This window comes from Nyctereutes procyonoides, unplaced genomic scaffold (genome assembly GCF_905146905.1).
Source record: "Nyctereutes procyonoides isolate TBG_1078 unplaced genomic scaffold, NYPRO_anot_genome, whole genome shotgun sequence".
Classification (NCBI taxonomy): domain Eukaryota; kingdom Metazoa; phylum Chordata; class Mammalia; order Carnivora; family Canidae; genus Nyctereutes; species Nyctereutes procyonoides.
In genome coordinates, this window is record NW_026575131.1 from 34,279,805 (window position 1) to 34,304,160 (window position 24,356).

General features: G+C 36.6%; 1 protein-coding gene across 1 annotated transcript in view; it reads left to right on the top strand.

Annotated features, from left to right (window-relative positions):
* Positions 1 to 24,356, top strand: part of ERC2 (ELKS/RAB6-interacting/CAST family member 2) — a 901,810-nt gene that overhangs the window by 352,781 nt on the left and 524,673 nt on the right. Inside the window, exon 10 of the mRNA XM_055344919.1 lies at positions 16,958 to 17,125. Coding sequence (XP_055200894.1) covers positions 16,958 to 17,125 — 168 coding nt within the window. The remainder of the gene's footprint in view (positions 1 to 16,957; positions 17,126 to 24,356) is intronic.

Below are 24,356 nucleotides of genomic sequence, written 5' to 3' on the forward strand. Positions count from 1 at the left end.
TATCCCAAAGGTTTTGGACCATTGCATTTTCCTTTTCATTTGTTTCCATGTACTTTTAAATTTCATCTTTGATATCCTGGTTGACCCATTCCTTGTTTAGTAGCATATTTTTAAACTTCATGTATTTGTGGTCTTTCCAGATTTTTTTCTTTTGGTTGACTTTCAGTTTCATAGCATTGTGGTCAGCAAAGATAAATGATATGGCTTTGATCTCTTTGAATTTGTTGAGGCTTGCTTTGTGGGCTAATGTGTGATCTATTCTGGAGAATGTTCAATGTGCAATGGAAAAGAATGTGTATTCTGCTGTTTTAGAATGGAATGTTCTGAATATATCTGTTAAACCCATCTGTTCCAGTGTGTCATTCAAAGCCATTGCTTTCCTTGTTGATTTTCTATATAGATGATCTGTCCTTTGATGTAAATGGGTCGTTAAAGTTTTCTACTATTACTGTATTATTATCAGTTAGTTCCTTTATGTTTTGTGTATTTGAGTGCTCCTATTTTGGGTACATAAATATTTACAATTATCATATCTTCTTGTTCTATTGTACCCTTATTACTATATAGTGTCCTTCTTTGTCTCTTCTTACAATCTTGTTTTAAGACTATTTTATCTGATGTAAGTATTGCTATTCCAGCTTTCTTTTGGTATTCATTTGCATGATAGATGTTTCTCCATCCCCTCACTTTTTTTTCAAGATTTTATTTAATAGAGAGAGGGAGATAGTGAGAAAGAGCAGGAGCAGAGGGAGAGGGTGAAACAGGCTCCCCCTGAGCAGGGAGCCTGATGTGGGGCTCAATCCCAGGACTCTGGGATCATGACCTGAGCCAAAGGCAGATGCTTAACCACCTGAGCCACCTAGGTGCCCCCAACCCCTCACTTTTAATCTGCAGTTGTCTTTAGGTCTAATATGAGTCTCTTGTAGAGAGCACATAGATGGGTCTTGTGTTTTTTACCCATTTTGTCACCCTGAGTTTTTTGACTGTAGTGTTGAGTCTATTTACATTCAAGGTAATTATTGATAGATATGTATTTATTGCCTTTTTATTATTTGTTTTATGGTTGTTTCTGAAGACTTTCTCTAATCCCCTCTTGTCTCTTATGATTTGCTGATTTTCTTTAGTGATATATTTGAATTTCTTTTTCTTTATTTTTTGAATACTTATTATTAATTTTTGACATATGGTTACCATTAGATTTGTAGCATATAGCAGTCTATATTATGGTCATTTAGGTTGGAACCTATCTATAATCCTCTCCTTCCCATATTTTAGGTACATGTTTTTATATTTTATATCCTTTTATTTTTTGAGTTCCTTGACTGGTTTCTTATAGAAATATTCATTTTTACGTTTTCTAAATTTATTCTGTCACTTTTGGTCTCTTCTTTCCACTCAGAAAGTCCCCTTTAATATTTCTTGCAGGGCTGGTTTAGGGGTCATGAACCACTTTAATTTTTGTTTTTCTGAGAAACTCTTTATCTCTCCTTATGTTCTGAATGGTAGTTTTGCTGGATAAAGTATTCTTGGATGCAGATTTTTCCCATTCAACACATCAGCACTTTGAATATATCATGCCGCTCCCTTCTGTCTTGGTGAGGTTCTGCTGAAAAATCCTCCACTAGCTTTATGGGTTTTCCTTTGTAAGTTACTGTCTTCTTTATTTTCATGCTGCTTTTAAAGTTTTTCTTTATCACTGTATTTTGCCAATTTAATTATAGTATATTGGGATCCCTGGGTGGCGCAGCGGTTTAGCGCCTGCCTTTGGCCCAGGGCGCGATCCTGGAGACCCGGGATCGAATCCCACGTCGGGCTCCCGGTGCATGGAGCCTGCTTCTCCCTCTGCCTGTGTCTCTGCCCCCCCCCCCCCCGTGACTATCATAAATAAATAAATTAAAAAAAAGAAAAAAATAGATATTTAATTATAGTATATCTTGGTGTAGATCTGCTTTTGTTGATTTTGATGGTAGTTCTCTCTGTCTTCTGGATCTGGATATTTGTTTCCTTCCCCAGATTAGGAGAGTTTTCAGCTATTATTTCTTCAAATAAATTTTCTTCCCTGTTTTCTCTCTCTTCTTCTCTGGCACTCCTATAATATGAATGCTATTATGTTTGTGAGTTCCCTAAGTCTGTTCTTGTTTTGCATAATTCCATTTTTTCTCTTTTGTTAAACTCAAGTACTTTCTAGTATTCTGCCTTCTAGATCACTAATTCATTCCTCTGCTTCTTCCATCTTAGGATTCATTCTACCAAACATGTTATTCATTTCTTTCATTGAGCCCTTTATCTCTGATACATTATCCTCTATCTCTTTGTTAAGGATCTCACTTGTGTCATACAATCTTTTCTCAAGTTCAGTGAATATCCTTATGATCATTACTTTAAATTAACTATCAGGCATTATATATGTCTGTTTTGCTTAGATCTCTGGCCATGGCCTTGTCCTGTTCTTTCAGTTAGGGTAAATTTCTCTGTCTTCTCATTTGTCTAAGTCTCTGGGCTTCTCTGTATTAGGAAAGTCAGCTACTTCTCCTGTTCTTAAGGGTAGTAGCCTTATGAGGAAGAGGTCCTGTAGTGCCCTGCCATGTGGTGTCCCTTATTTCCCAGGTCTGGCACTCCTGAGAATGTCTCCAATGTGTGCTGCTTGTATGCTGCTGTTTTGTCCAGGCCACTTTTTCCTTCAGGTTGGTCATCTGCAGAGGCTCTTTTTGCTTGTTGTGGGCAGTGTTTGGTTACTGGCCTGAATGTGGCATGTTTTAACGAGATGTGCCCTGGTCTGTCTGCTTGTGCAATGAGACCTATTGCCACCACCACTGGAACTGAGGCTCCATAAAGTTCTCCTGTAGGAAGATGCGATGTGAGCAAGGGTTTGGGCTGGTCTTCTGTGGGAGGGGGCCTGCTGTGATGGGACTGAGACAGGTGTATCTAGGAGGTGAGGTTCCACTGGAGTATGGATTGTGGGGCTTGATGTAAGCAAGTTAGGTAGTGAGTGTCTGTACTGAGCTGGTTCCCACAGTGGACCTGTACTTATACTGAGGGTGTGAGAAAGAAATGGCATCAGCCAGTTCCTTTGATACCAGAGGTGTCTCTCAGTGAATGCAGTCTCTCTGGATGTGCTCCAGTTTTCAGAGCATTTTAGAAATGGAGAATAGAGTTATTATTTGCTACTGTGTAATATACTATATGGCAGCAAATAATATATTTTAATTTTATATTGTATATCATTATTTATATGTAAATGTGTATTATCCATAATTAATATATGATTATTATACATGATTCAATATAGAATACCTAAACATAAACATAATATAAAAATATGTATTATATACAATATATAAATATGTAATAAACATATATATGAATGTATATATATGTGTGTGTGTGTATATATATATATATATATATATATATATATATATATATATATGAATTACAGTTCTACCATGTTAGCCTGGAGATCCCTCAGAGCCCGAATCTTTTCAACTGTAAATAATACCTACCAATACCAATATATCAGAAAGTATGAAATGTATACTATAATTTTACCAACTTTATTTATGTTTTTGGCTTCATGCTATATTCCTCTTCCCTTCTGTGCTTGTCATTCATACAGTTCACATATTTACAACTTTTCTCCTTTTGAGCATGATGTTCAGAGTAGGCCCTTTGGAGTTTGATAGATATGGGTTCAAGTCTCAGGTTTGCCACTGTTAGCTGTGTGGCTCTAGGCTTTGTAAAATGGAGAGCAGCATCTACTGTCCCAAAGTGTTGGTGGATCTCATGAAATTGCTCAAGGGTGTTAACGTATATTCCCATGATTCTTTTCAGTGTGATTAATGATAATCACATTTAATGATAGCTGCTAGAATATAGCACTCTAATGACTAAATTTTAACCATATATAGATGATTAGTAATCATAAATGATTAATTATTATTAAACAGCAGCCACTGTTCATGTTTCTGTTTTATTTCTTAGTACAGTTAAATGAAGCTCCCTGTAGGTCATGATTCAATTAATCCTTATAGTATCAGTACTATTATTATCCTTTTTTTATGGACAGGGAAACTTAAGTTTTGGGAGATTGTATTTTTCTATAAGCTATAGTGATTAAGTGGAAAGTTAAGATATGAATTTGAGGAGTCTAGAGCCTCTGTGTATATTTATTACTATTACTTGGCTTTGAACAATGTGTTAATAAAATATTAGATAAAGAGTCATAGCAGTTTTGATATGTATTACTATAAATAATTCTAGGAAAGATTGTGCACTTGCCTGCTCCTCTAACTGTAGCATTTCTGCCCTGGGAAGAGGTCAATTGGAAAGGCAGATGATCATTTGATTTTCTGGGAGCTCTGGGCCTGATTGAATTTACCTTACTCTGAGTTCCCCATAGCAGTCAGTGGGATGCCCTAGTTAGCTTACAAGTGTAATTGACTAATCTCAACTTAATCTTTGTTTTTTATCACTTATGTAACTGAGTATATAGTAGGGATTTAATAAACTCGTACTTATTTGCTTATGTGTACTTCTAGAAGTATTCTATGTACACACAAGCACATATTCCTTCTGTCATTCACAATTGGAAACATATTACACTGGAACCCACATTGCATTTTACATTTGGCTTTTGCAGATATTTTCTATAGTTTGCCTTTTGTCTTTTTTTCATGAAGACATTTTCATTTGTATTTAATCTTATTTGTCTGTCTTTTCCTTTATGGTATTTAAGCTTTTTTTTTTCTCTTGCTTAGAAAGTGCTTTCTATGAACTAGGGGTGGTGGAAGATGAGGTGGGTGGGGGGTGGGGGTGAACTGGGTCACTGGCACTGAGGGGGGCACTTGATGGGATGAGCACTGGGTGTTATTCTATATGTTGGCAAATTGAACACCAATAAAAAATAAACTTATAAAACAAAAGAAAGTGCTTTCTATAGAGTACTCCCCAATCTATCTGCAGTTTTGCTTTCTATAGTTTCAGAAAGTCAGTGGGAGCTTAATGCTTCATCATTATGCCTATGTCATTCATCTCACTTCACCTTATCATGTAGGTATTTTATCAAGTCATATCTTCACAAACAGAAAGGGGTGAGTATGGTTGAGAAAAGTATTTTGAGAGAGAAAGAAGGAGAGAGACCACATACAGCAGTTTTATTACAGTATATTGTTATAATTGTTATATTTTAACAGTAGTTATTGTTGTTAATCTCTTATTGTGTCTAATTTGTAAATTAAACTTTATCATAGGTATGTATATATAGGAAAAAAAACATAGTATATAGAATTTGGTACTATCTGTGGTTTCAAGCATCCACTGGGGGTCTTGGAACATATCCTTGCAGATCAGAGGGGACTATTATACTCAGAAATAAAAGGAAGAGCCCCCATATTTTTTTCTAGAATTTTCATGGTTTAATTTTTTTACATCTAACTCTTTATTAAGAATTAATTTTTATTATAAGGAGTTAGGTTAGAGTTTATTTTTGTAAGTGGATAGTCAGTTTTCAGTCATTATTAATTAAATAATCCATATTTTCTCTATTGAATCTAAATCTCACTTTTATCATATGCTAAATTTCTTTAAGTATGGATGCCAGGGTGACTCAGTCAGTTGAGTGTCTAACTCCTGATTTTGGCTCAGGTTATGATCTTAGGGTTGTGAGGTAGAGTCCTGTGTAGGGCTCCCCACTCAGTGGGGAGTCTGCTTCTCTCTCTGCCCCTCCTCCTGCTCTCTCTCTCAAATAAATAAATAAATCTTTAAATTTCCATAAGTATGTGAATCTATTTTGGATTTCCTCTTTTTCTTTCTGCATCAATACCAAATTCTTTTAATTACTGAAGTTTTAAAATATGTTTTAGTATCTGGAGCACTCACTTTCAGACATCATAAATATGTGGGGTAGGTGGTGATTTTAGAGGTCATTGAGCAAAATTATGTTGGTTTATAAAGGTGGTAGCTGAGTTTCTGAGAAGCAAGTGTCTTCCCCCAAGGGCCTCCCCTCCGGGTGCCAACAGAACCATAAAAGAACCTGGAAGCAGACTGGTGTAGTGGATCTTAAACCAGAAGATAGGGCTTTAATGCAGTCTACTGAGTTAGCTCTACAAGCTCTCAGAGCTTAGTGTTTTTACTTATAAACAATACCTCCCTCACAGGTGGTCCTGAGGAATGTATTAGGCATTCTGGTGCATCAGCTAACAAACACACTATGAGGCACAGAAGACATCTTGAAAATATTTAGTTGACTCTGAGCAGGGCTTTCTGAGAGTAATCCAGAGCCGTGTCCTCATTTCAACACACTCAAACACTTCATATGTATGCCATGCCTTAAAATTTGATGGCTAAAAAATACTTGAGAACAATCTTTCCTAAACATTTCTGAAGGATATTATTATGCATTCTTAGATAAACCAGGGTTTTGTGGTTAAATAAATGCAAGAATAGGTGAGTTAGGTAAGATCCTTGTTATGGGATGTCAGAACTTTAGTATGTTAATGTCTACTATAAATTAGGAGAACTAGCCATATTTCCCCAGTTAGCTTGATCAAGGAACACACCTTTACTCCCTCATTTAACATTTGCACAACACTCAGGAGGATTTCAAAGAATAAATACTGTTTATTTAGAGCAGTATGTCTTACACTTGAGAAGTAAAAGAAATTCCTTTTAAAAGAAAAATGAAAAGAATGTTGTAGACACTCAGTATTGCTTAATGTAACAATTATTACTTATGTTGCTTAATTATATACAAAGATAAGATTAAGCATGCCTATAACTCTTAGAGAACTGTGAGGCCAAATTGAAATTACACACTAAATGAAAATATAGTGCCAAAGCTTATAAAATTTAAACTAATGATACTAACTTTATATGGAAAAGGATTATTTGCTGGACATTAATTTATACTTGATATGAATATGGTGCTAACTGCCATGGCTCTGATGCTAGTTCAGGAGGTCTGCTAGTGGTGTTCTCTATGATACCCTGCTTTCCTCACTGATTTCTGTATCTATAGTTCTGAGGAATCCCTTGTTTGCATGGTCACCATTATGTCCAATGGCAAAGATTTGAAGAGAACATATCAGAGAAATAAGAGGTCATTCTGTTCTTTCTCCATTTCACTCCAAAGGAATCTTAACTGCAAACTCAAAAGCAGATATTGAAATCTCTTAACAGTTCTTGGTTATAAGGATAACAATTTACATGACCCAGAATAATTCATCCTAACTTTTGAGATAATCATCAAAAAGAAGAAATAATGTAACACAATTCTGAAACAATTCTTATAGCAGACTCATGGGTTCTTGAACACAAGTGTCCATCCTCCTGGAGTCTGGGTCTTGATTTGAGAGACATGACTTTAAAATATGGGTTTAATTTTCTTTTAAATAAAATGACTCCAGTTCCTAATTTTCAAGTCATTGACAAACATGTCAAGCATGCCTAGATGGAGATTACTTACTTGGATTTGTTGAAAAGCACTGACCTTGAGATCACAAAATTAATACTTAATCTTGATACTAAATTATCAGTGATTTAAGTACTTTGGGCTTCAGCGATAGTTTAGAAAGCTCATGGCATATGTAAATAGAACCAGTATTTTAAAATTTTATGTTAAAATGCATCTTCATGTTTAAATATAATGTGCTTACTTGATGGGAAGGTACAATCTGAGTGATACATGGTGTTTTCTTAAACTTGTTTTTCGATAATAGTAAATGTTTTGAAGATGGGATATTTAAATGTTAGGAGGTACTAAGATTGATAGCTTTGCAAATTGGTTTTAAGTATTTTGAATTTATAACTATCATCATGTTGCAAAATAACATTGATTTTGGAATGGCTTACTTCCTTTTGTAGTAATTCAAAAATATTATGACAGCTATAGTTTTATAGTGAGCATAAAAACCAGTGAGGTAAGTTCAATGAGGTAAGGTTAGTGTTGGAAGTTTTATTAACAAAAACTTTAAGTATTAACACATGAGTTACAATTCCCATGTGTTTTCAGAAATTTGCTGGAACTGAACTGAACATTAAATTTTGAAATTTGGACTAGTCACTTAAAACCACCTAATTTTAGTGTAAGAAGTAGCCAAAAACTTAAGTATGAAAACAGGCTTTATAAAGTTGGCTGGATTATTAACCCGCATATGATACGAATTCCTCCATGTGGGTGATATGAAGTACTCTTAACCAAGCATTGTTTTCTTCAAGTAGGTGGCATGTGGGTCTTGGATATAATTTTTTGACAGGTAGGTAAGACAAAATGCATCTTTACAACCTGAAAATCTCAACTGTGTTATTAACAAGCTGGTGATTGTAACTTAACTTTTATAAGCACAGTATGTGGTTATACAATACTAAATATCCCTGAATTTTATTTTGTGAGTTGAAATTGTATAAGGGAACAGACTTATAATTTAAGAGAAAGGTATATTGTAAATTATGAAGCACTTTATAATATAGCCATTATTATTTCTTTTTGTGCTATCTAAATATCTTAAAATATAATATAGGTTTCTTCCTTGGTCAAATGTATAAGTTTTTGGCTGCTAAAGGAAAGCCAGCACACAGAAGTAGAATCATATAGCTTGTTTTTTCCCAGTCAGTATCGATTTACTGACTGTAGTGCTCAACAGGACAGTAAATACGTCATTGACATTAACTAGTCTCCTTGAAGAATTTAAGGGCATAATAGAAATGACCAAATCTGTTGCTACTCATGACTGTGTGAAGAGAGACCTTATAAATAAAGATAAAAGACCAGGAATCTTTTTGGGAGAGAGATTTTTCTTAGTTTCTTTTCTTTCTTTTTCTTTTTCCTTTTCTTTCTTTTTTTTTTTTTCCCTAAGATTTTATTTATTTATTCATGAGAGACACAGAGAGACACAGACACAGGCAGAGGGAGAAGCAGGCTCCATTCCATTCAGGGAGCCTGACATGGGACTCGATCCTGGGTCTCCAGGACCACACCCTGGGCCGAAGGCGGCACTAAACCACTGAGCCACCCAGGCTGCCCTTCTCTTGGTTTCTAACTGTATTGATGTCATCTTTTTATAAATGCTTATTAATTTGGTCTCAAACAGCTATACTATATCTAAGTGGGAGTTAATCTGTAAATGTCCTATGCATGTAATGTAAAATGCAGTAGATGTCCTAATTAGTCTTCTGAAGGAATGTAGATATGTGTACAAGACTGCTTATTCACACATAGGTTAGACTGTAGTTCAGGTTCTAGTGTCTCAGGGTCTTCCAAGTTATATAGCCTTTTACCATCTGATATTTCCTTGCATCTCAAAATATGTATAACCTAGTCTCAGACTCTTGATTTCCTACCCCGACATCTGATTCTCTCGTCTTTCCAAGTACAGGCAATAATTGCATTATCTAAAGAGTTGCTCCAGCCAGGAATTATTTTTGTTTCCTTCCTTCTTTTCATCCCTTTATGTACAAACCCTCAGTTCTGCCAACTGCCTCCTGATTGTATCTCAAAATATGTCTCAAGCACAGCCATGGTCTTCTTCTATATCACCTCCATCCCTATTGTGGTAGCTACTGTCTCTCTGGTTGATTGCTATGGCTCCCTACTTGTCCAGAATCCATTCCTTCTTCCTAATATCTGTGCATACCACAGCATCCAGTTGTTCCATGTGTGGCCAAAAAAAAAAAAAAAAAAAAGACTATTTGGTCTTTAATAATTTCCTTGCTTTCTGGTTTAACAAAGTATTCTATATTTACCTTGTATGTTTCTTGTCACATATCTAAAATTAATCATTTCTACAGTGAAATTGATTTTCTTTTAGTGAGATATAGTTTTTAGAGACCACAATCTGGGTATTTTGGGTATGTGCTCATTGCTACAAAGGTAGTCACTTTTTCTAAGCCTTTTTACTGGACAAACCTAGAAAATAATTTTTTAAAAGAGAAAATACATAATCTGTTCATACTTATTAGTATTACAAAACTACTTTTAAATACCTAGATTTATTCAAAATTATCTTGAAAACAGTGTAGCAGGTATAAAGCACAACTGATATAAAGATCAATGAAGATGACTTTGTGTTCCAGGACTGTACAGTAAAGAGTAGCTATTGGGGGGATCCCTGGGTGGCGCAGTGGTTTAGCGCCTGCCTTTGGCCCAGGGTGCGATCCTGGAGACCCGGGATCGAATCCCACGTCGGGCTCCCGGTGCATGGAGCCTGCTTCTCCCTCTGCCTGTGTCTCTGCCTCTCTCTCTCTCTCTCTCTCTCTCTCTCTCTCTCTCTCTGTGACTATCATAAAAAAAAAAAAAAGAGTAGCTATTAGTTAAATAAACTAACTTACTGAATACCAAAATGTCTGCCCAGGTTTGATTTACAATAGCTGATATTTGTTAAATCATGAATTTTATTACTTAGTATGCATACAAACATACATATACATTTTTGTCAGTAAACACAAATATCCACAAATTAGTCTTTGTCATTCCAGTTTTTTATAAGTATTTTATATAAGCCTTTGAATTTCATATTTGTATTACTTCCCACTTATTTTAAAAATTGTGTTTACTGATGATATTGACATAATACTTGTTTGCTCTGCCTTACCCTCAACTTCACAAATATGTGTTTCAATAAGTCATACACCTGATGGTCTTGTTAAAAGGTTGTATCTCTGGCAGCTCAGGTGGCTCAGCGGTTTAGCACCACCTACAGCCCAGAGCGTGATCCTGGAGACTGAGGATCAAGTCTCACCTCGGGCTCCCTGCATGGAGCCTGCTTCTCCCTCTGCCTGTGTCTCTGCCTCACCCCCTCCTCTCTGTGTATTCTCATAAATAAATAAATAAAATCTTTAAAAAAAAAAAAGGTTGTATCTCTAACCTATAACAATGCCTGGTACAAAAATCAGTTCTTTATATTTGTTAAATGAATGAGTAAATAATTCTAGTTACTGTAGATTTTGAAAAATCTCCTACAAAGAGGAGAAATCTGAAATCAGAATAGCTGCAGAAATCCAAGAGTAGAAGGGCATAACCCAACCAAATATAGCATAAGAGATGGACATACCCTCAGCTATATAGCTGGTGTTTAATGGTGCTGCTGCTGAAGGACATTTTTTTCTGAAAGGCAAATTTTGCTATAATTGAGGATTGGTATAGAAAGAGTTTTTAAAAAACAGTGATTAGGGAAGCCTGGGTGGCTCAGCGGTTTAGTGCTGCCTTCAGCCCAGGGCCTGATCCTGGAGACCCAGGATCAAGTCCTGCATCAGGCTCCCTGTAAGGAGCCTGCTTCTCTCTCTGCCTGTGTCTCTGCCTCTGTCTCTGTCTCTGTGTCTTTCATGAATAAATAAATAAAATCTTTAGAAAAAAAAAAACCAGTGATTATTCTGAATTCTTCTCTTCAACAAAACTCCAGAAAGACCATCCTAAAAGAATCAAGCCTTTTAGATCATTGACACTTATGTGGTTGTCTCTGGTAAAGATCAATAACCTCTGATGGTTAGAGAAAGGAAGGCTATAGGATTCCTGCCCCATGAGCCTTTCTTTAAGTAGTACATCACAACCTCTCAGAGTGTTCCTTCAAGTTCTAGCTATCTGTCCTTTTGAGGCCAGAAACAGTTTATACTAGCTAGGTCAGTGCCATGATAGTTTCTGAGTAGAGCTCAGCCAACCTTGTTTGCTTTTGGGCCAGAATCCTCCATGAAGCATCTGTATTCAGGGGATATTGAAATCTAAAAATTGAAACTTTGGGGCTTACTAGAGTCATAGACCTGCACTGTCCAATATGGTAGCCACATATGAGCCATATGTGGCTCTTGAGTACCTAAATTGTGGCTAGTCTTAATTGAGATACATAGAAAGGGTAAAATAAATGTTGGATTTTGAAGAAAAAAGAATATAAAATACCTCATTAATATTTTTCATATTGATTACAGGTCAAACAATGTTTTGGATATAGTATGTCTAATTAAATATATTATTAAAAGTAATTTTACCTGTTTATTTTTACTTTTTTAATATGGTTATTAGAAACTTTAAAATTATAGATGTGGCTTACATCATATCTCCATTGGACAAACCATCTTAAATCTTGTTTCTGGAAGAGTAGGAGACTTGTGCAACATTTCTAGCCAATCCACACATCTCAAACACCACTCAGATAACCAAGGAAAAATCATTCCTCACATTAATTATGTTAATTGAGCAAATTTTAGGTGTTCATCAAATATAAAGAATATCTCTGTACTTTGGTAGCTATCTCTGCCATGTCAGCTTTTAATTAAAGTCTTTCATAGGCTAATTACCCCTAGAGAATTTATTTCCAGTTGGGAAATACACCCGTCCACCCACCCACCCTAAAATCCCTCCACACATACACACACATATCATACAGTGTATGGTGAAATATTTTAAATGACAGACAATATAACACCCTGCTACATGTTAGAGCACAAAATCTTACTTTCTAAGTCTCCACTTTTACTGAAGGCTGCTGATTAGCAACCTTTATTGCATTCCTACAGTATATAAATCACTGGATTAAGTAGTTGTAGAAAGCAGAATAGTATAATAACAATAGCAAAGATTTATTGAGTGTTTCTAGGTGCCAGGCACTGTGCTAAGTGCATTACATGTTATTTAATTTAATCCTCAAAATAACTTGATGAAGGAGGTATTGTTATTATCCTCATTTTGCTTCAAACACCTTGTTGTGTTCCTGACCTCATGGCCATTACCATGAGTTGTTTGAACATGTATATTTGCAATGCAGAGACTTTTCCAAAATAGAGTAGTTCCATTGGGCCACTTGTTATATAAATAGAAGTTCAAGCCAATGAGCTTAAAGGGATTCTTCCTCTTTTGATCCCTTTCTGCTCCTAAGATCTTAGTCTTTGACCTTAGTGTCTACCCCACAGGGTTTTGCTACTTGCTCCATTTAACTCTGTCCTTGGCTTTCCATCATTTTCACTCCTTCTTTGGATTTGGGGTCAAAGGATAGGGGAAAGTAGATTTTGAGGTCCTACACATAGAAGGAGTAGAGGGAGTAATAATGGCCCTTTTTCTTTGAGGTTTACAGCAATCTCTAAGACCAACAAACCTTTCTAGTTTTAAGGTGCCCACTCCCTAGCAAAATCAGTGGAAATTATAATAATTTCTGAGTGGTTTTGACACATCACACTGTAAGTCCAGCCCATGTCAAGTGTTGAAGATTAGAGCTGAAGATGGTAAGGAGTGATCCTGCTTCTCATGGTCACTTGGATCCATATTTATGGGAGTTCGGCCATCCTGTAGCTCTACCATCTGGAAAATGTAGCCTTCAAGATCTCTGAGTGAGGGAAATAGTATGGGGATAGATGGACAGGAAGTGACATATGTCGTTTCTGTTTACATTTCATGAGTAACACATAAAGCCCCATCTTCCTGCAAGGGGGTGGGAAGGGTGATTGGATGGGAGATTGGATGTGAGTGAGAACTAGTGACTATTACCACAGCAAGTTTTAGATTTTAGGTTATTTTTAGTGTTTGTGTCTTTGGAGGCTGTGTATATTATGCATATTTTTAACTTGAAACTGTCTCCCCATTTGAATGATTGCATGTTGAGTCAAATTCAAATATACCCTTAATCCAAGTCTGCTATTAGGAAAAACAAACAAATGAAGTTTCGAATGTGAAATAAAACTATATAGGGAGTTTTATGAGTGTTCCAGTTTCATTTTCTTTTAAAGTTGTTCTTTGTGATAGTGTTTATTCAATTCCTGAAGTGTTGTCAAGTAAGTAGTATTTAATCTGTGAAAATTTTCAAGTGGCCCCTTTTTCCTTCTCAAGGTTTTTTTTTTTTATTTTTTATTTTCTCAAGTGTTGCTGTAGTCATTTTAAGATTGAAATGAACCATTTGATTTTAAAAAATTATTTATGGCACATCAAGTAGCACTTAGTGTTTTGTCACAACATTGAAACTGTTTCTGAAGCCTACGTAAAATACAGCAGAAAGGTCGGGAGGCTTATGTATAGAACTTCTAGAAACATACCTCACCATTGGAACTGGTTATAATTCCTGGGTGCTGACATAAAGATTAATAATATTTAACTCTGATTTTGGCAATTTTTGCCAATTTTATTACCATAGCCCCTTTCTTTCAAGTTATTACCTGGAACTGAAGTGATAACAAATGTTTGATATTTTATACTGCCAGATAAAAGGTTAAATTTTCATATGTTACACGCACTTAAACACACGCACACACACAAATACACATACAACTGGGTCAGAAGGAAATGAATAATTCTCCTAAAATGAAAAGATTGTCCTAGTTTTAACATTAGGTGACTCATTCCCATGTGGTTAAGTCATATGTAAAAATTGGAAATTCAACCTATGGGTCTTTGTGCACTGCCTATATCATAGAGTTCTAATTTTCTTTTGTTTTTCTGGGAAATGATGGTGCTCTTTGCCTTGCCAAGTTTTATTATTGAGTCAACTGCCAAAGTTTAAGAGAGAGAGAGAGAGAGACTCAAGGCCCTTAAAATTATTTGGTGTTGAGTGAAGAGGCAGAGAAAGGTATTTCATATTCCCAAACATTTTAACTTTTATGTTTCTACCTGATGTTAGAATATAATCTAACTTTTTAGGCTTTTCTGATTCTTTTATAAATGATGTACACTGTTGAGTGAAGTCTGAATATTCATGAGGAGAACCCAATTTGAAACTCTATATTCTAATTTTTAATAGACGGTATTCTTCCTTTCCTGATCTTCCCTGTATTTAAACTTCTGTGCATCAGGAGGCCTGTGTGCCTGCTCGTGGTTTTGCGCCATCTGGAAGTTAAAATTTGATTTTAGAAATGATGTCATACTTGCTTACTGCAAACTAGGCTAATGTTGGTTGAGAATTGGATGCAGTTCAGGTCAAAGTTTTGTAAAAAAAAAAAAAAAAAGACCCTTAAACCTAGTTTCTTGATTCTAGGAGACTGCAAAGTTATAAGAGTAGCTTTAAGTGATTGAAGGTCATGAGTCAAATTCTTTTGAAGCTAAATTAGTGCATTTGGGTACATGGAAATTAAGCTCCCCAATGAAGACATTAGCTGGCACAGACTCCTTCCTACCATGTAAGGTTTGCGAGCAGTATGTTTGTCATGGGCATCCTCACTGTTTTACTCCTGGAGAAATACTCTTACACCTAGAACTTTGTCTCTTCTAGGCTCAGGAAGGTCTGGCAGGGCACTGAAAGATCACACATGATGAGAAGGCACAGTAAATGTTAAGCATGTTAGTCATCAACACTGAGTCTCTTTTTCTAAACTCTCTACAGCAGCACTTACTATCTCTTATAGTGTAATTTATTTATATCACCATTTTGGATGTTGAGCATTTCCTCTAGTCCAGATATAGACCATCCATGTTTGATAGCTAGAATGCAAGGCTAATGGTATCACAGTTTGTTCTCAGATTCACACTGAGTCCTGGTCAGCCTGTGGGAAATCTCCACAATTGAATGTAACCCCTTATAGCCACTACTATAATCTGGAGTGCTCAACATGTCCTACCAATTTCCAAGGAACCCACCAAATTCCACCCTTAATGTATAAACTAAAAATCGCCTTTTTTTTTTTCCAGATAGGATAAAAACCCAAAGAGAAGTATTGATGTTATTCTAGGTTGGTAGATGGAGATGACTTTAAATAAAGATAGGCCATTTGAGAATCTGGGATGCTTAAGCTTTAGTGCAACTGGCTTGAATTTTCATTTAGTCAAAGGAAGATTCCCAGGACCTGAGTATCCCCTACACTTCTCATTCCCTAGATTTCTGTGGCCCTTATGTAAGAAGAGGCACAGCTATCAGATGTTTAAGCAATCTGCTGTTTTCACCCTGTGTAGTCACAGAATGTCCATCTTGTCTCATAATGTAGTCAGGGTCCTTCTGCCAACTGGGCTTCAATTACTTTTTCACCCTTTCCCTTCCCAGGAACTCACTGCTTATTCCTCCTCTCTGGTACAGAAACTGGAGAAACTCTCTGCTCATCAACCTTCCATCCTCCTTGCCCTTTAGAAACACAAACCCCCTTGCACAGGGGTAAGAAAAGGAGTTTCTACTCTGATAACTTTGTCATCTCTAATTTTATCACCCTTTCCTAATGTAGTCGATCTAAGATTGATTTTTGCCTTTAAAATCATAAAAATGTCAGTAATTAGGGAGTTTTATGGATGGGAAAACTGAGACCTGAAGGCTGATGGGGGAGTTATTTTCCCTGATGATCATAGCTAGATAGAAGCAGAATCCAGCCTAAAATCAAAGTGTCCTTTCTCGTGTTCCAACTTGCCTTTTGAATCTGTGTCCTGATAGTATTTACACATCTATTTATTTTGGCTTATTGTGCTATTCCTTCCTCTTTTTTATTTCTTAAATTTTTGTCCCCCCGCCCCCCGCCATCCAAATTTTACTTGCTAAAATTAGTAGTATAATATAAAACATACTCAACAAGATTTGTGATGAGATGCAGTAGACCCCTACTTACCTATCCTATTTCTTCTTCCCCAAGACAATCTGTTTTAACTCTTTTTGTCTGATTATTTTGATATCTCTAAGTAACATGCTTCCATCACTACTTCTTGATTGTTGATGTGGCTACTACTATCTATCATATTTCTGGTATGGAGAATGAGGATTAAATTCTTCCACCACCCCAAAAGCTGGAAGGGTGGGGTTCACAACAGGGACACATACTACTATTTCATAATATATTATATTTCATATAAACTTTATATTTAAAAAAGCATCTCTGTTCAGATACACACATATAACAGGACTTTAAGGTAGATACAGGCTGTTAAACACAGGGCACTGAGGTGCTTCTGAGCAATGGTTTGACCATGCTGTGCTGAGAAGGCACACTGATGCCCCACTCCCTCCCAAGGCATGACCGATGGTTACTGATGACCATGGTGTAAAACTGCAACCTTCTTTCTTTTTCCTGACTTCAGGTAGATGCACTGAGGTTACGATTGGAAGAGAAAGAATCTTTTCTCAATAAAAAAACAAAGCAGCTGCAGGACCTCACAGAAGAGAAGGGGACACTGGCCGGAGAGATTCGAGACATGAAGGATATGTTAGAAGTGAAGGAAAGAAAAATCAATGTTCTTCAGAAGAAGGTGAGTAGCTGACATAAGCCCTTTAGGTTGGGAATTGGTATCATCTATGTTTTGTCATTTCAGAGAAATTTTTGAGCACATGAAAGAGGAAAAACTATTTTTTAAGAGTTTTAGATCAGGAAGTATATACTTTTTACTTATTGTTGGTTGTATCATGCCACTTGTAGCATGGCCTGATGAATTTTCTGTTTGATTAACTGAAAACTAGTGATGGTTCTTTTTATATTTTCTAGCTTAAATATAGAAATAATTGTACAAATTCATATTTACATCTAAAATTGATATATATATCTAAATTATACATTTAGATAGATATCTAAATTTAGATATATACCTAAAATAATAACAAGTCTGAAAAGTTAGTTCATTTTTTCTTTTTTCTTACTGAGTGTTGAGCAATGTATTCTGTGGGTCTTAAAGGTATTTTAAATGTATTTTTTATTTATGTAAATTGTTTTAATTTATGTAAATTTTAGTAGATATTACCTTGCTACAGATTTTTTTATTTTTTATTTTTTGGTGTGGGAGGAGTAATGTTTACACCTATTGCTTAATTGAATCAGTGAGAGAATATGCAATAAGTTCCAACAATAGTTACCTAACACAGAAGATGCTTGATTAAGCTAGGGCCCTTCTTTCCTTTTTTCTTTTTTTTTTTTTAAGATTTTAATTTATTTATTAATGAGAGACACACAGAGAGAAAGAAGCAGAGACACAGGCAGAGGGAGAAGCAGGCTCCATGCAGAGAGCCTGATGTGGGACTCGATCCTGGGTCCCCAGGATCACACCCTGGGCTGCAGGCGGCGCTAAACTGCTGCGCCACTGGGGCTGCCCAATTATTCAAACTTTATTGAGAATTTTCAAATGAAGATAAAACCAAGCCCAGGGCCCTTCTGAGGATGGCACCCTGTGCAGCTACACAAGTCACATGCCTATGAAGCCACCTCTAACCCCTGTGGAAGTGATCAGATGGATCATATTATTAATTTGTTTCTGTCGAGAAACAAACAGGGCCTTTTACAGACAAGGCCCTGGTTATCTCCTCTTGTAGCTCCAGCTAATTGATAAGGTGTTTAGAAGAGAGAACAGATGATATGACTGAGAACCCTTGAATCAGTGAGGCTTTCAAGGGCAGATGGGACCAACAGGAGACAGAGTGGCAGTTCTTGGAGCAGGTACTAAGGATTCAAAAGAAAACTTATTATTTAAAATCCCCAGCAGTCTATAATGATGAAAGCTGATATTTATTGTACTTATGTTGAACACTGTACACTAGATACTTTGCTATACTAGTTACATGCACTGTTTATTTATTTTTTTAATTTTTATTTATTTATGATAGTCACACACAGAGAGAGAGAGAGGCAGAGACACAGGCAGAGGGAGAAGCAGGCTCCATGCACCGGGAGCCTGATGTGGGATTCGATCCCAGGTCTCTAGGATCGCGCCCTGGGCCAAAGGCAGGCGCCAAACTGCTGCGCCACCCAGGGATCCCTGTTTGTTTATTTTTGACCATAATCTTGTGAGGCAGGTATAGTTATTAATCCCAGGAAGCTGGAGGACACTGAAGCATATGGTCGGCTTGCCCAAGATCATGCGATCTAGAAAGAATTTTTTTTTTTTTGTCTTTAGGAAAATAGAATAAAATGGTTATTGCAATTTAAGAGAATAAGCCTCATTTTCCTTTGGACCTCAAGTTGTATGATGATGACACCAGGTGTCAATCAGTGAAGAACATTACAATTGCTAGTTTTAAAAGGAGTTGAACTAAGTGCTCTTATTCTTGAGGAATAAATGGCATTCATGTTCTCGGTAAAGATTTTGGGAAGGTACTTTCAGTGCATAAGTCACAAATGATATATTTGCAAAAATTTTATACTTTTTGAGCACTTTTTGAGCAAAATTTTATACTTTGCCCCAAAAGTGAGATTCAAAGATTTGGGAACTAGTTTGGAAATTCTAGAACAAAGCCAATTGTATATTATGGCTCCTTTGGGCAACTTGATTATAACCCCACTTACTTAAACCAGGTAAATAATGGATTAGGAAATATTTCATGTGTATTTAGAGGGGTTATTCAGCTTCAAGTTTCTTTCACTGAGTTTTTACCAATCCATTTGAGGAGGAAATGATACCAATGGCAACATAGTGAAAGGGACAGAAATTCTATTATAACTGCACTGTGAAGGAGAGATAATCCCCAAAGAAGTAATGCACACAATTCCGAAACCTACTCAAAATGTGGAAATACTACAGAAGCTAATGGGCCAATGAAACATTGTCTTTGGGACTGGAGACTCTTTCGAGTTTTGACCACATCCAGCATAATTGGCTGTTTTAGGGCAGGCAGGCCTGGATTGGAACAGCGTAAGCTTTGGATTAGGGTGTGTTGGTATGGAAGAAATAATAAACTTATGTCAATGTCAGACATGTAATATTACTTAATATTTCTTTCTTATAGACTCTTTGGCAACCAGCACTGTGTTCTGATGCCAATAGAAATGGGTATGCTCCTTCATAGCCACGTTTAACCTGGAGAAGCTGGGCTTGCACCTCGTATCTGTCAGCCTTGCCTTCAGAGCTCTGGGTCTCAGAAATCTTGTGTCCGCCATAAGCCACGTGAATAGGTCACATGTCTAGGCATCAGGCATGGACACAATGCTCTAAGCATTTTGTTATTTGAGAAAGGAAGTTAAGTTGAATAAACAGAGAACCCCAGGTGACACAATATCTCTGAGCAAGCTTTGTAGGAAAACAGCAGTTATTAAGCATGGATTTTTGGTTCTATGGCCATATTTTTGGCTCTACTCCATAATTCCCAGATATGGAATTATTTTAGTAGGGACAAAAATGTATATGTATGAAAATTGTTAAGTGGAGTCTGTGATGCCGAATTCAGAAGACCAGTACAGTTTTCAAGCTGCAGCCTTTGCATTCTGTTCTCATACCTGAATTCAGACTTCACCTGATGAAGTGTTGGGTTTTGGTAGGAAATGTCATAAAACCTTGATGACATTGTACATTTGGAAAGTGTATAATGCCCAGGATTATAGAACATGGTAGCATTATTTGAACCAGATTAAATTCAGACTGTTATGTAGCTCATGCAACATAAACTTAGTACCCAAGAAATTTTTAAAAAACCAATAAGTTGGACAAAAATTCTATCTCTATTTTCATTCTAGGTCTCAGTCCCACATTATAGAACAGAGGTACTTTACTTATTAGGGGTAGAAAAACAGATGGTGATTTCTCTGGAAGCCAAGTTCACTAGCTTCATGGATTGTGCATTGGAAAGGGCAGGGAGAGGTGAGTGGAATTGGCTTCTGGGGGTGGCATCTGTGTACCTGCCCACTTCCACAGCTTTATTCTACCAATTTGGAAGTATGGCAGTGAAAATTCTGAATGAAGATAAGCTCAGAGGTAAGGATGCTACAGGAGTATTGTTATTAGCATACTGAGTTTCTTCATGAAGTTTATAAAAAAATAGTATCTGAGAAGATGATTATAGAACATAGAGATTTCCATGTTATTATGAAGTTGATGTACAGAGGACTTTCTGACTGAACTGAGCCCGTTCTTGGTGTTTAAATATCCAGTTGCACTTTTATATTTATTATTGTCAAACCTTCTATTTTTTGAACATATGGAAAATGGTATTCTTTTTCCATTTACTAAGTTTTCCTATATGTCAGTGAGTCACTACTCTAGATAGTAAAGGCTCAAAGGGAAACAGGTCATTCTGCAGCCCTCAGGAAGCTGACAGTCTGGTTGGGGATAGACATGCTTAATAGAGAGCAACATGATGTATTACCAGAAGCAAATTGCTTGATGAATGCAAAGAGCAGAAGCTAATTCTGACTACCTTGAGCAAAAGGGAATTTACGGCAAAGATATCCAGAGCCCTAGTATTTGGCCTGTAGAACCAGATTAGGAATGATAAAGAACCAGGACAGTTATAGGAGACCAAGAGAAAGGAGAGAGTGCCATGATCTCTTAACTAGGAGTGTCTGGTCAGGCGTCTTCTCTGCTGATGTCGGCCCTCTCACCTTCCTCCCTCTGCTCTTATATTACATTGTTGGTTAAGATTTAAAGTCCTGAGAGAGAGAGAGCTCCAAATTTCACACAGGTGCTTCTTATTGGCAAGATCTAACCAGACCTGCCCTAAAAGAAATCTGGGAATTGTGGTTCCAAGCTTTACACCTGAGATTTCCACTCAGTTTTTGTGTCACTTACTCAAGGAAGTCTTTGCTGACAGTGCAAGTTGGGAGAGGTTTTACCCTTTTAAAGAATCATTTCTTGGCTCAGTTTGAAATTCTGCATCCCTTTGGTGAATGTTGGCTTCCTTCCCATGGCTAATCTCCATGAGTGCCCCAACTCTGGTCATCAAGATACCTCTAGCTCCTTGCCAAATTCTTGGCAGGTGATGGTCCTCAATCAATACACACTGGATGAATAAATTATATCAGCAAATTCTGAATGAATGAGGACTTGGGAGAAGAGAAATCATTTTGAGATCTACTCCTGGCCCATGAATATTGTTAATTGTGAGAGGAGTCTTTTGCCCTAGTGAAGTGTCAGACTCACTCATTGTTCCCAGGACAGTATGTTCTATATAGGCTGCAAGATGGAACTATCCCAGGGATAATAAAGCAGGATGGGGAAATAACTGTTGTCCTACCCACATCTAACATCTGAAACCTTGGTTCTGTTATCCTGATAAGGTAAAAAGGGATTAGGGCTTGAATAAGGGAACTTAGCTATTTTTGCTTCCTTTTCCTTTTTAATAAAAAGAAAATGTGGCATTTATCAAGAATATTGTCTTATTCTGCAAACAGAATAAAGCTTCCTCCTCCAGTTCTCACTTCTAACTTACTGGATTGTTAGTGGTGAAAGTGATAAATTGAAATTATTGATAATTTTAAATTATGACCATGCAAATTATAATTTTTTATAACAAACGGATTATCTACTGATGATTATGCCCTCACTACACACCAGACACTGTGCTAAAGGTTTTGCCTCTTTAGGTTATGAGTCCTTACAACAAACCTAATGGCACATAGGTACTATCATAATCACTATTTTTAAAATGGGATCCCTGGGTGGTGCAGTGGTTTAGCTCCTGCCTTTGGCCCAGGGCTCGATCCTAGAGACCCGGGATTGAATCCCACGTCAGGCTCCCAGTGCATGGAGCCTGCTTCTCCCTCTGCCTGTGTCTCTGCCTCTCTCTCTCTCTCTGTGTGTGCGTGTGTGACTATCATAAATAAATTTTAAAAAAATTAAAAAAAAATAAAATTAGAGACCGGTTTAAAGAGTAACTTGGTCAAGGACACCTAGGTGGATCAGCGTGTGATCCTGGGGTCCTGGGATCAAGTCCCACATCAGACTTCCTGCATGGATCCTGCTTCTCCCTCTGCCTATGTCTCTGCCTCTCTCTGCATGTCTCTCATGAATAAATAAATTTTAAAAAACTTAAAAAAAGAAAAGAAGAGTAATTGGCCCAAAGTCACATGGCAGGGAAGTGATAGAGCTATTCTTAATCGCCGCAGTATTCTGGTGTTTTTCTATTTTTTGATCTTGTCTCACTCATGAGGCAAGTGGGATCATTAACTTTTAGAGATTAGCTAAGGTATAATTTAAGCAATTTACCTGAGGTTAACATACAAGGATGCCTATATTTAATACCAAACCAACAGAGATGGAGTTACCAAATAATGTGATGAAAAATAGGAAACCAATTAAATTAATAAAATATGACATCAGTTCTAGAATTTAAAAATGTATGTTAATATATATTTAAGCTATTAAGCTATATCTAGAAAAAAGATTGTGATGACCTTCAATTTCTGTTTGTTTTTCCCCCATGAGGTTCTTCATGTACCATTCTAAGCCATTGGATTGTTTTGCTGCTTCTCTTTCAAAGGATTGCATCATTTTGCTATCATAGTAGTTTCACTTTATTTTTGTAAATCCAGGAAGCCACTCTTTCCTGAATGAGTCACAGATGAATTCATGATTTGGGGGACTCCTCATGTGCTCCCAAAAGGAAGTAGTCTGGGAGGCTGCTCCTTTTTGCAGTGAGCTGCCCACCTAAGGTCTGTCCTTGGTGTAGGTGGGCTCACCCTGCATCTAAAGCCAGGAACTTAGCTGACATCTAAGGGTTGGAGCTGCAACTAGAGTGGTTGTGGATCTAAGGCAGGCCTCTCAACTGGGAGGCACTTTATAACCTTCCCACCCCCAGGAACATTTGGCAGTATCTGGGGATAGTTTTGGTTGTCATAGAGGGGGGGAACTGTTATAAGCATCTGGTGGGTAGAGTCCAGGGGTGCTGCTAAACATGCTGCAATGCACAAGAGACATCTCTTGCCAAAGAAAATAATTATTGAGTCCAAACTCTGGTACAGGAGTCCTTTTTTCCCCCATGTGTGGACTGTCCAATTCATCTCAGCTCTCAAGATAGTATTCCTTAAAATTATTTTTACTTTGTATAACATTTTTCTCTCCAATATCTCTGAATATTATCTCAACTAACATGATTAACATTTTTAACTACACTTTTTATCTGCCATCATTATAAGAAGTTTCCAGAGGTGAAAATCTTATGTGTGTGCATATGAGTGTATATGATTCTTAACTATTACTATTACTTTCTTTTTTATATTTTTGACGTACAAGAATCCATACTTTATAAAGAGTGTATATAGCACTCTTGAACTATTAAAATTATTAGAATTAAAACTGTTTTGACCACACTGATCATATCAACTAATTTGGAGAGAAGTGGTGGTCACCTATAGTATGGGGAGTATATAATAGAAATCAACACCTTATTTGAACAGAGCAGTGATGGGTCACCCAGCAGGTATCACCCTGTTTAAATTTCTTTGGCTAAATGCCAGCATTCTAGTCATTTGGAAAAGTGACGTTTAAGGCTATTTTTTTTTTTTAAAAAACAAAACAAAACAAAACTGTGATTGGTTTTAGTAGCCTTTGTGGCTGAAAATCTGATTTCTGTATTCACATTTAATATATTTTTAATATATTTTAGTCATTTGGGATTCGAAAATATTATTCAGTGTGGACTGAATGTAGCTTTAATATGTTGCTTAAATATTTGTAACTAAAATGTATTGTCTAGATTAGTGTTTGTGATTTGCCAGGTTTTTTTTTTTTTGAATAGTGCCTTTTTCAGTCTAGAAAATGTAAGAAAATCCTATCCTAAATCCTA